Raw genomic sequence first — 13,652 nt, forward strand, 5'->3', positions numbered from 1 at the left:
TCAGAGAGAGCGTTAGTTTACTATTTACTCCATAAACTGGCTTGTCCAGCAAGACAGCACTGTTCAGCATTACACCCAGAATGTCAAATCAAATTTGAAACCGATCCCTATTCGTTCAGGAGCAAGAATGTTATCTCTGAGCTATTGCTCCCATAGAATAGAAAGGTGAAGTGAATGAAACATTTCTCCTGTAAGTTTCATTTTATAACAAAATCATGACGTCCTTATTTGTTACAATAACATAATCCCTATAATAATGGAGGTGTGCAAAAGCCAAATATGCTGATTTTAAAAAATGATTCTCTGACTGCATAAAACAGGATTTATTTCCGCACCAACACTAGGGTTGTACATAATTTGAGAGAAGGCTGGTGCCTCCATCCTTCATACACAAAATGCCACTGAGCTCTGCAGCCACTTCCATTACACAAGATGGGCATATTCTGAAAATGAAGTCAGCTTACCCTTATTTTGCTTAATTTCTTCTGAATTTTGAAAGCAACTCGATCAGTCCAGTATTGTTCCCGTAAAAAGTCCCAGAAGATCCGTCCAATCAATGCATTTATCCAGGACACTTGGGGTTCCCCACCAATTGGCATCTGAGGAAAAAAAATAAACAGAAGTCACACAGGAGCTGGATGGATAGGCTAGCAGAACACAAGGAAGTTCCTGGGGGATAGTGCCAGCTACTTATGTGCAACAAGTAATTAAAAAAGCAAATAGAAAGCTGGAACTTATTGCATGGGAGATGGTATAAAGAAGTCTTGCAACAACAATACAGGGAATGTTTGCTTCCTTTCAGAAAAAAAATACTTGGTTTCAAAAGGAAACAATGACGATTTATTATGTGGAAGGTGAATATCTAATGAGGAAAGATTGAACAGACTTGAGTTTAGCTCTCAGAAATTCAGAAAATGAGTGGTGATCTATTACAACATTGAGAACCCTGATAATCTGCCAGATCAAACCAGGCAAAAACAATTTCATGATGAGGCATCAACTTACTCTCCTTCCTACATTATATTCTAAAATTCAAATATTCAACCTGAGCGGGATAAAAGAGTACACTCTTGGACAGACCACTTATGACTGCCAATAGAATTTTAAATAAACTATACAGCACCTCTTTTCGAGTTAAACAAGAGATTCTCCAGATGCAGGGTCAAGCTCAATTCACAAATGTACTGGGTAAACTCAGCATCCATAGGAAGGGAAACAAAGATAGAAGTTTATAAAGGTCCCAAACCCGAAATAGTGGCCACTCTTTACTTCCTATGGATACTGCGTGACCTGCTGAGCTTCTCCAGCCCTTGTGTATTGCTTCTCTATCTTCGAGTCTGTTTTCCTGTCTGGGTGCAGAGGGATAACTTAATCATTGAAATTTCTGCCCAACATGACCATCCCAACCATTTAGATGACTGCCACTTGCCAGTTCTTGGTCCATGGATTTATAGACAAAAGCTTTTTAAGCAATAAATTGAACCTTTTAAATAAGATGAGGGCTTCCACCTTCACCATCCTTACTAGGTCATAGGTTCTGAACCCTTACCAGTCTTTTGCAAACGTATTTTCCCTCTAATCCTTCCATCAGTTGCGCCTTTTCTATTCACCACTTTGCCAAGAGAAATGGGTTCTTCCAGTTTACCCTGTCTAGGCACTTCATAATGTAACTTTCAATTAAATCTCTCAGTAATGGTGTTTGAGATGTGGGAACTCTAGGAGATGCCATCTCTCTGATAGCTACATCTGCACAAAGTGCATTAAGATGCAGCTCATTTCAGACCATGTTTAGGAACTGGATTTGCAGCTCAATGACCTTCAGCTCATATAGGAGAACGATGCATTCATAGATGGGAGGTGCAGGGAGTTAGTCACCCCCAAAGCTGCAGGAGGCAAAAAACTGTCAGGAAAGGCAAGCAGGCAGGTAGTACAGGGTATCCCTGTGGCCATTCCACTCAATAATATGCCACTTTGTATACTGTTGGGTGGGATGACCTACTAAGGCAAAGCTGCAGTGACTGGTTCTCTGGCACTGAGCCTGACCCTGTGGCTCAGAAGGGAAGGAGGGAGAAAAGGAAAGTGGTATGATAGAGGATTCAATGGTTAGAGGGACAGATAGGAGAGATACCCAGATGGTTTGTTGGTGCCATGGTCAAGGATGTCTCTGATCGGGTCCATGGCATCCTGAAAGAGGAGGGTGAGAAGTCGTGGTACATATTGGTATCAACGACATAGGTAGGAAAGGAGATGAGGTCCTGAAGAGAGAATACAGGGAGCAAGTAGGAGGCTGAAAGGCAGGACCAAAAAGGTAGTCATCTCAGAATTGCTGCCTGTGCCACACACGAGTGAGGGTAAGAATAGAAAGATATGGCAGATGAATGCATGGCTGAGAAATTCAGGCAGAGGGCAGGGGTTCAGATTTCTGGATCATTGTAATCTCTTCTGGGGAAGGTACAATCTGTATAAAAAGGACAGGTTACTTGTGCACTGGAAGGGGACTAATATCCCGGCAGAGAGGTTTGCTAGAGCTATTGGGGAGGGTTTAAACTAGTTTGAGAGGGGATGGGAACCAGAATGATCAGACAGAGAATAGAGCAGCTGGTGTATAGGCCAGAACAGGGTGGAAGTGGGGGGAGGGGGGGGCAGGTGGACCAGTTAGCATAGGCCTACGATTTTGAGGGGGCCTACTCCACCTGGTAGGGGACCCTTTGCCTTGGTAAAGAATATTGATATTGTAAAGAGAGTCAAAGAGATCCTTTAGCACAAAATATTAATAATTTAAAGAAGATTCATAAAAGATTATTACAGATAAAATATCGATAAATAAATGGAGATAACTGAAACCAACTTATGTTCCAAATTTCTTGTTGGGGTGGCCAAATAAAAATATATCTTTTCCCACTCTTCTCACAACTTCCATAACGCTCACCGTGCACACGCATCGCGTGGGAACGAGTGATCGTGTCTGCCTTCTATCGAGTGGTTGCTTGATAGAGCCTGTCTTCCCCCATCATTTTCTTCGTGCTCATATATTTGTTGTTTTGTGTAACTGGTTTATAAATAGATATCTGCATTGAGCTTGTGCAGCACCCACATACCTGCACAACACAACATATCTCTGGATTACATTTCAGGAAACTTGGCTTTGACAGCAGACAAATACTATCACGTTGAGTGGTCAGGCCTGTGAGAAGTTTCAATGCTTTTTGATAAAAGATACATTAATATGATTTAAATTAATTGTTTATTAGCTTTGTTGTTTAGTGCTGTTTTTTGCATTTTATACACTCTTGTTTTTATTTTTTATTAACTGCTAATGCAAAATACTTTTTACGCTAATATATTTTATCTTAAGTTAAATATAACAGAGCTGTAAACTTTGTGAAAATCTTCTAGGTCACTAATTTTGCCACCACATATTGACCAATAGATTTTACAATATTGGGTGTAATATTTTATTTTTAACAAGTAAAGGAACAAAAAAATTACACACATTGATTCTTGTTTTATTGGTTCATATCACCATGTAAAAGTTGATGTAAAATGTAGTGAGATGGTGAGAAAGGACAGGTAGTGGAGGGAGCATAAAAGCAATTAATTGGAGGGTTTAAATTGGGTCTATTTCATTTCAAACCGTGCATCTTGGCACCTCACAGTTCGGCGGGCAGCAAGCTCCTTTGAAGAAGACCGCAGAGCCCACCTCTGTCAAAAGACAAAAGAGGAAAAACCCAACACCCAACCCCAACCAACCAATTTTCCCTTGCAACCACTGCAACCGTGTCTGCCTGTCCCGCATCGGACTTGTCAGCCACAAACGAGCCTGCAGCTGACGTGGATATTACCACTCCATAAATCTTCGTCCGCGAAGCCAAGCCAAAGAAGAAGCAGTAGGAACAAGGGAGATGATCTTAGAACGTGGATTAGTATGTGGAATTATGATGTGGTTATGGGAGACTTCAACTTCTCTAATTTTGTCTGGGACCTCCTTACAGCAAGAGGTATAGATTGGGTAGAATTTTTCAGGTGTGTCCAAGAAGGATTCCTGGAACGGTCTGTGGACCAGCCGATGAGAGGAGATGCCGGACTGGATCTAGTACTAGGTAATGAACCTGGTCAGGTGGCAGACCTCTCAGAGGGGGAGCATTTTAATGACAGTGACCAAAACTGTATGACTTTTAGTGTAGCTACAGACAAGCATAGGAGTAGACAAAATTGTAAAGTGTTTAAATGGGGAAGGGCTAATTATCCTGTGATTAGGCAGGAACTAGGGAGAGCAAAATGGGACAGATGTTCTCGGGAAAAGGTAAAGAAGTAATTGTGGAGGATGTTTTCGGACCAATTGCATGGGGTTCTGGATAGATTTTTCTTCTGAAACTGGGAAAAAATGGTACAATAAGGGAACCGTGATTGACAAAAGAGTTCAGTTTTAAGAATTAAAACAGCTAGTTAAGAGGAAGAAGGGAAGAAAAGACAGGAAGGGCTCATGAGAATTGTATGGTAGCCATTAAGGAACTGCAGAAATTACATAGGAGAGCTAGAAGGCTAGAAGGCCTTGCCAAGTAGGATTAAGGAGAACCCCAAGGCATTCTATATGGGTACTTAAAGAACAGAGGATGACTAGAGTGAAGGTTGGGCTTCTTAAGGATAAAGGAAGCAACATGCACCTGAAGGCAGAGGAGGTTGGGGAAGTCCAAATGAATACTTTCCTTCAGTGTTTACCAGAGAGAGGGACCTTGGACAATGTGAGGTCAGGATAGAACAAGCTTATGTGCTGTGTTACGAGTCCAAAGGACACCAAAACCCAGCAGCAATAGATATTCACCATGACAAATGGTTACTTAAACAAAAGTTATTTTAATTATCTTTAAACATGAAAACAGAATCAAACTTTAACTTATCTCTATTAACTTAACTAACCCAACTTCTTTCTTTGGCTTGGCTTCGCGGATGAAGATTTATGGAGGGGTATGTCCACGTCTGCTGCAGGCTCGTTGGTGACTGACGAGTCCGATGCGGGACAGGCAGGCACGGTTGCAGCGGTTGCAAGGGAAAATTGGTTGGTTGGGGTTGGGTGTTGGGTTTTTCCTCCTTTGTCTTTTGTCAGTGAGGTGGGCTCTGCGGTCTTCTTCAAAGGAGGTTGCTGCCTGCCGAACTGTGAGGTGCCAAGATGCACGGTTGGAGGCAATATCAGCCCACTGGTGGTAGTCAATGTGGCAGGCACCAAGAGATTTCTTTAAGCAGTCCTTGTACCTCTTCTTTGGTGCACCTCTGTCTCAGTGGCCAGTGGAGAGCTCGCCATATAACACAATCTTGGGAAGGCGATGGTCCTCCATTCTGGAGACATGACCCACCCAGCGCAGTTGGGTCTTCAGCAGCGTGGATTCGATGCTTGCGGACTCTGCCAGCTCAAATACTTCAATGTTGGTGATGAAGTCACTCCAATGAATGTTGAGGATGGAGCGGAGACAGTGCTGATGGAAGCGTTCTAGGAGCCGTAGGTGATGCTGGTAGAGGACTCATGATTTGGAGCCGAACATGTTTGGCCTGGAAGTCAGCCTGAAGAAAACTGAGGTCCTCCATCAGCCAGCTCCCCACCATGACCACCAGACCCCCCCACATCTCCATCGGGCACACAGAACTCAAAACGGTCAACCAGTTTACTTACCTCAGCTGCATCATTTCATCTGATGCAAGGATCGACAATGAGATAGACAACAGACTCGCCAAGTCAAATAGCGCCTTTGGAAGTCTACACTAAAGAGTCTGGAAAAACAACCACCTGAAGAAACACACAAAGATCAACGTGTACAGAGTCATTGTCATACCCACGCTCCTGTTCGGCTCCGAATCATGGGTCCTCTACCGGCATCACCTACGGCTCCTAACCCAACTTAGCCCCCTTCTAATTCTAAGCGCATGTGAATGTAATGTATGTGTAAATTTAAGAAAAGTCCTTTGGTTCACACTTCAATCTCACTTCTCATTCTTCCAAATTCTCTGGTTGCAGGCAATTGTTATACTGTGCACAGAATTTAACATTTATAAAGTTCACCGGGCTTTGGTGCTCGAAAGGTAAATGTTTACTGCTCAGGAAGGTTCTTTGTAGTTTTGCTGGGAGAGATTTGTTGTTCCAGGATTTCCACAACTGAGGTACCACCATTAGTCACCTCAAAGTCTTGCTGATGAAACTTGCCCCATCAAGGTTCTCCAGACCTCTTTCTTTCAGGCTACACAGAGTTCCTTTCTGTTCCACTTATTCCAAGAGAAACATCAGATGGATAGCACTTCCAGCCATCTGCTACTCAGGAGTTTTTGTTTCAGTTCCAACCAGCTTCTCCTACTGACAATGTTCAGCTCTGCCTCTCTCTCTTTCTGCTTCTCTCTCTCACTTGCAAAATCTCCTCCTTCTCCAGCAAACAATAGGACTTAGTGTTCTGCTCCCATCTGATGTTTTTAGTTAAACAAGAACCCAGGAGTGACCTTTGAGTGAGTACTTTCCAGAAAGGTCAGAAGTTTTGTAAAAATGTTCAACACAGATGACCTGTCTCCAGTCCATTTATTTTATGACATAATTTCAATGAGCACCTACTTGTGAAATGTGCATAGCATTCTCCATAGTTTCTGTAAAGTCACTGAATATGTATTCTTCAGTATTACAAATAAGATCTGTTTTAAAATGTGTGTATGAATGTAACCTACTCTAATTTTACCAATTTATCTCCAAAATACATCTATAAATATTACATCACAGCTGGAGCAAGTTGAGGTCAAGAAAGAAGAATGGTGGATCTTCTTAAAAACATTAGGATTGATATGTCCCTGGGACCAAATGAGATATACCCATGGTCATTACAGTAAGCAAGGAAAGAGATTGTAGGGGCATTGGCTATGATCTTTGCACCCTCTCTGGCCATACTGGAGGTACCGGAGGATTAGAGAATGGCAAATATAGTACCCTTGTTTAAAAAAAAGGTCATAGGGAAAATCCTGGGAATTATAGAGAGTCTTAAATCAGCAGGCAAACTATTGGAGAGGATTCTTTGGAACAGGAATTACAACCATTTAGAGAAGAATAGTCTGCTCAGGAATAGTTAGCATAGCTTTGTGAGGGGCAGGTCATGCCTCACGAGCCTAAGTGAGATTTTTGATGAAGTAACAAAAGAAAATGATGAGGGTGAGGTGGTAGATGTGGTGAATATGGATTTTAGTAAGGCCTTTGACAAGATTCCTCATTGTTCAGAAAGTCATGAGGTATGGGATCCATGGAACCTCCCTGTGTGGTTGAAGAATTGGCTCGACTGCATAAAGCAGAGGGTATAGTAGATGAAATGTATTGAGCCTGGAGGTCAGTGAAAATTGGAGTTCTGCTGGGATTGGTTCTGTTCTTTGCTATTTTTATAAATGACCTGGCCAAAGAATTAGAAGGATCAGTCAGAAAGTTTGCAGATGACACAAAGGTTGAAGGCGTTGTGGATAGTATTGAAGTTGCCTTAGGTTACAACAGGATGCAGAGTTGAGTGGAGAAGTGACAGATGGTGTTCAATCCAGATGTGTGAAGTGATGCAGCTTGCAAAGTTGAACTTGAAGGTGGAGTACATAGTTAATGGTGGGATTCTTAACAGGGTGGAAGAACAGAGGTCCAAATCCATAGCTTTTCAAGGTTTTGGAAGAGGTTGATAGTTAAGAGTGCTTATGGTATGATGCCCTTCGTTAGTGGGGGATTGTGTTCAAGAGTCTAAAGGTAATGTTGTCACTCCATAAACCTCTGATTAGACCACATTTGGAATATCATGTTCAATTCTAGTCACCTAATTACAGAAAGGATGTGGAAGCTTTAGAGAGGGTGCAGAGGAGAAATTACCAAGATTTTACCTGGAATGGTGAATGAGTCTTATAATGCAAGGTTAACAGAGCTCAGGCTTTTCTCTTTGGAGCAAAGGATGAATGATGACTTAATAGAGGTCTCCAAGATTGAGGCATAGATAGGAGGGACAGCCAGCACCTAAGGGTGGAAAGGTTTAAGAAAGATGTCAGGAGTATGTTCTTTACACAGAGAGTAGTGGGTGCCTGGAATGCATTGCCAGGAGTGGTGGTGAAGGCTGGTACAATAGGGGCATTTGAATGACTCTTGGACAGGCACATGGATACAAGAAAAATAGAGGGTTATGGGCATGAGGTAGGGAAGGCTTAGATCAGTGGTTCTCATTTTTATTTCCACTCACACACCACTTTAAGCAATCCCTATGCCATAGGTGCTCTGTGATTAGTAAGGGATTGCTTAAGGTGGTATGTGAGTGGGAGGAAAGGTTGAGAATCTCTGGTCTTAACCCAATTGATATTGAAATACTTTGCTTGAAAAAAATTGTCCTTGGCCCATTTCCTTCTAGAGGGTACACATCCAACTGGGTGAAGCGGTTGATGGTTTGACTATATTCAAACACCATCTGGGGCTTGCCCACCCCTCTGACCATGAGGACCTGTGCCCTCCAGGGGCTGGAGCTAGGGGCAATGATTCTGTTTGCCAAGAGTTTCTGAACCTCAGTCTGGATGAACGCTATATCCTCAGTGCTATATCCTCAGTGGCGATCGGTTTTCAGTCCAGGGTGAGGTTCGTGATTCGTGACGGAGGGGGCACCCACAGGGTGGTGAGACTGCAGGTCGGTGCTGGAGGCTGGGTGCTCAATTTGCGGGTTGTAAACAGTGAGCGGTGGTTAGGGGCCCCCGAACGCCATCGTCATGCTCCTGAACTGACCATGGAAGTCAAAGCTCAGGAGGATGGGCACACAGAGCTGGGGCATGACTAACAACAAGAAATCATTATAACACTCCCGCTCCCACCATCAGAGATGCCACACAGTACCCTCGGATACAAGTACATTGGTCTTTTGCCGCTATCAACACGGACCTGGTCATCAGCCAAATGGGTATTGAGAGTTTGCAGGCCACCTTTGGGTGAATAAAACTTTCGGTACTGCCATTATCGAAGAGGCAATTTGATTTGTGCCCATTCACCTCGATCTGCATCATGGAATTCGTGATCGGATGAGGGCTGGCTTGGTCCAAGGTGATCGATGCCAGGATGGGTGCATCGTCTTTGTCATCGGTGGGGAGGCCCGATACCCAAGATGGCGGCCTTCATGTTGATCACGCTGCCAATGCCAGTGAAGATGGCGGAAGTGACATCATCAGGAACGGAAGTGATATCGCTGGTGAAAGTTGCTGCTGTGCAGAGTATGGCGGCAGGAGTGGGTAAAATGGTGCTTGCCTTACCGCACACGCGGCCGGCACTGGAAGGTCCTCAGCCATACATGACGCGCTGCTCTGAGGTAGATCCTTTCACGGGGCAGAGACGTTGTGGATGTCTTGCCTGCCCACAGAAGTTGCACCTCAATCATCCCGGAGCTACTATAGCCGCGGTCAGGTCGGCTGTCCCCAACGCCAACTCCCAGGATGGCGGCCCTCATGACAGCGCGTACTGGGTAGGCCTGTTTCTGCCTGTGATCGACTCCGCATAGTGTTGGGCCGAGTCTAAGGTCCTGGCCAGTTGGATCGCCTGTTTCAGTGGGAGTTGATCCTCCTCGAGGAGACGTTGTCAGATATAGTCCGACCTCAACCCCGACATGCAAGCATCCCGGACCAGGTCCTCCACGCACTGGGCCCCCAGCACAGGGACCATGGGGTTCCCTAAACAATCTTTTCCCAGTGTGATCAGGGCTCGGACGAACTTTTCTACTGACTCACCAGGCTGCTGTTTTCTAGACGCGAGGAGGTAACATGAGTAGACTGCATTGATCTTGGGCTTGTATAGTGCCCGTAGCTCAGCCTCACCTCAGTGTAGGTCGTGCAGCTTCTGATGGCCTCTGGCCAACTCTTGCCTGGAGGACTTTCAGCCTCTTCTCATTCGAGGATCATTCCAGCAACGGCCTTCAGAAAGTTGTCAAAACAACTGATCCACTGTTCAAAGAGTTCGGATACACCCAGTATTTGGGGATCCACCTCTAGCCGATTGGGGCGCAGCAACTTCTCCATTACCGGAGATGTTAAAATTTCTGTACAATAAATTGTTGGGCACTACCGGTTGCCCCAATAATCACAGTGACAAAGACTGAGGGGAACGATAAGCTTTATTGTACATAAGACTTGAACTGGCCCAGATCCAAGCTAGGGAAGTGCAGGGAAGGGAGAGGTGGACTGATCTTTATGGCTTGGGTCCCAGGGGAGGAGTCTAGGTGAGAGTGTCATCAGCCTGAGCCAATTAGTACATACAATTCATACCATTACAGTGCTGTCATGTTCTATTTCCTAACTCTTACATTTTTGCACCAACATAACCTGCTCTTTGAAACTTTTCTACAAGCTATAACTTTCTTTTTCACTGACAACAAATTGTAGTATCAGCAGACTTCTTAATTCAGATCTGTTATCGAAATATATTGTGAAAACCCCAGTATTGAAGCCAGTTTTGTTCCACAACCCACCTGTCCCTAGAATTTCCACTGACAACAAAGCTAATTCTTAATGAAACTTGTTGATATTCTTTGGATTCTGTCGACCTTTACTTTACCGATTATTGGCAAGGAGACACTTTCTAAACACCTTGCTATATCAAATGCCCTACCCTCCTCGACACCCCTGTTATCTGTTCAAGAGATGTAATCAAATAAATAATTTCCAATCTTCCCTCAGAAATCTATGATGATTGCACTTGATTAACAAGAGGATCTCCAAATGTTGTGCCATCAATGTTAGGCTGATTGAGGAGTCACGTGATGGAGTAGTGGCCGGACAGTGAACTCCAGCCCTCTCCAGAAAAGTCGGGAAAAACAAAGGAAAACACAAAGGCACAGAAATAAAAGTGAAAAAAAAGTGAGTATAAAGGTGGAAAGAAGATGGCGACAAAAAAAGAAAAATTGAAAGCAACGGTAAGAAGAGAGGAAGAGAAGACAACGGAGGAAGAAGGTGAAGGCCTTACCTGTTCGAAGAGGCCCGCTGTGGAGAGAGAAACCCGCTCCCTCAGGTCGGTAGATAATGGACTACAAAAATGGCTCGCTGAGCCGAGTAAAAGTGCGCAACCGCGCATGAAAAAAAACACACCGACGGGAGGGGGGACCAGCTGGGGAGTCGATCTCCACAGCCGGCAATGACAGCTGCAGAACACCTGCAGCAAGAAGAGACCACAGAAGACAATGGAAACAAGAAAGAAGAGAAGAAAAGGGCAACAAAGAAACAACAGATGGCCAACCCAGAGGAAGAAGAAGAGGAAGAGGAAGAGTACAGTGAAATAGAAGAAGAAGAGAAAGACAAGATAAAGGAGGTACTTTCTCTTATTAAAGGATACATGGAGTCATTTAAAGAATGGCAAACACAGGAATTTAATGATTTAAGAAAAAGAATAAACAACAACAGAAGAGAAAATGAATAAAATAGATATGACCTTAACAGAAATGGGAAAGAAAATGGACAAGATGGAAGAGCGGGCAGTAGCAGCAGAAATGGAGGTAGAAGACTTAAAAAAGAAATTGGAGGAATCTAATAAAAAAGCGATAGAGACACAAGAACTGTTAGCTCAAAAAATAGATATAATGGAAAATTATAACAGAAGAAATAACATAAAGATAGTGGGCCTTAAGGAAGATGAAGAAGGCAAGAATATGAGGGAGTTTATAAAAGATTGGATCCCTAAGACCCTAGGATGTCCAGAACTACAGCAAGAAATGGAAATAGAAAGGGCACATAGAGCATTGGCCTCTAAACCACAACCACAACAAAAACCAAGATCTATTGTAGTAAAATTCCTAAGATATACTACAAGAGAAAAGGTACTGGAGAAGACAATGGAAAAAGTAAGAGAGGGCAACAAACCACTGGAGTATAAAGGGCAAAAAATCTTCATTTATCCAGATATAAGTTTTGAACTCCTAAAGAAGAGAAAAGAGTTCAATACAGCAAAGGCGATTTTATGGAAGAAAGGGTATAAATTTATACTAAAGTATCCAGCAGTATTGAAAATATTTATTCCAGGACAACAAAACAGACCATTCTCGGACCCAGAAGAAGCACGAAAATTTGCAGAACAATTACAAAAATAGACTGAGGGATGAAGACGGGTAATGAGAGTAAAAATGATCACGATTGATATGTATGTGGGTAAAGAGGTATAAGAGTGAAAAGATAAAATGTGCATACGTGAAGGTATCTGTACTTAGAGGAAAATATAGATAGTATAGACAAGAATAAATAAGGGAAGGTAATGGAATAGAGAGAATAAGGAGGGAATTAAAAGAGTGACCTTTGTTACATATGAAAAGTGAAATCTTTTCTGGGGAGGGCTGGGTGTGGAGAAATAGCGGTCACTGCAAAATCAGTTGACGCTTGCGAGTGAATTCGCAAACCCAAATGGAGAGGGGAGATGTGGTTGTCCGACAAGGGATAAAGGACAACTCAGGAGGGGAAGGGGAGATTGGGGATAAAGAAGATAGAAATAGGAGAATAAGGAAAATGTTGGATGTTGTAGGAATGTTGTCTTATAAAGAGTTGAAAATAAGAAAACAGAAATGGAAAAGGAGGAAAGGTAATGATGGAAAAACGGAAGGAGAAGATAAACAAAGTATAAAATGGCTACTCTGAACTATATGACTTTAAATATTAATGGAATACATAACCAAATTAAAAGGAAGAAACTACTAAATTTACTGAAAAAGGAAAAAATTGATATAGCATTTGTCCAAGAAACACACTTAACTGAATTGGAGCACAAGAAATTAAAGAGAGATTGGGTAGGACATGTAACAGCAGCATCATATAACTCAAAAGCAAGAGGAGTGGCTATATTAATTAGTAAAAATGTGCCATTTAAAATAGAAGAGGAAATAATAGATCCAGCAGGGAGATATGTTATGATAAAATATCAGATATATTCGGAGTTTTGGAATCTACTTAATGTATATTCACCTAACGAAGAAGATCAAAAGTTTATGCAAGATATCTTTTTGAAGGTAGCTAATAAGCAAGGGAACATACTAATAGGAGGGGATTTCAACCTGAATTTGGATCCAAATATGGATAAAACGGGGAAAAAAATTAACAGGAAGAACAAAGTAACCAAATTTATAATTAAATCAATGCAAGAAATGAAACTTTTGGATATATGGAGGAAACAAAACCCAAAAGAAAAGGAATACTCATACTACTCGGCTAGACATAAAACATACTCAAGAATAGACCTATTTTTGTTATCAGCTAGTATGCAGGATAGAGTAAGAAAAACAGAATATAAAGCGAGAATACTATCGGACCATTCACCCTTAATATTGACAGTAAAGCTAGAGGACATCCCTCCAAGAATGTATAGATGGAGATTAAACCCCATGCTACTTAAAAGACAGGATTTTAGAGAATTTATTGAAAAACAATTAAAAATGTATTTTGAAGTAAATACGGAATCAGTGGAAGATAAGTTTATACTATGGGATGCAATGAAAGCATTGATTAGAGGGCAAATAATAAGCTATGTAACCAAGATGAAGAAGGACTATAATCAGGAAACAGAGCAGTTGGAAAGGGAAATAGTAAACATAGAAAAAAAATTAGCAATGAAGGAAGATACAACTAAAAGAAGAGAATTGGCGGATAAAAAAATAAAATATGAAACA

At 42.3% G+C, this 13,652-nt stretch overlaps 1 protein-coding gene across 2 annotated transcripts in view; it reads right to left on the reverse strand.

Annotated features, from left to right (window-relative positions):
• Nucleotides 1-13,652, reverse strand: part of tex2l (testis expressed 2, like) — a 107,376-nt gene that overhangs the window by 38,997 nt on the left and 54,727 nt on the right. For both annotated transcript variants that reach the window (XM_069907309.1, XM_069907310.1), the window contains exon 5: nucleotides 465-599. In XM_069907309.1, the coding sequence (XP_069763410.1) occupies nucleotides 465-599 (135 nt within the window). The remainder of the gene's footprint in view (nucleotides 1-464; nucleotides 600-13,652) is intronic.

This window comes from Narcine bancroftii, chromosome 12 (assembly GCF_036971445.1).
Source record: "Narcine bancroftii isolate sNarBan1 chromosome 12, sNarBan1.hap1, whole genome shotgun sequence".
In the NCBI taxonomy this organism is placed as follows: Eukaryota; Metazoa; Chordata; class Chondrichthyes; order Torpediniformes; family Narcinidae; genus Narcine; species Narcine bancroftii.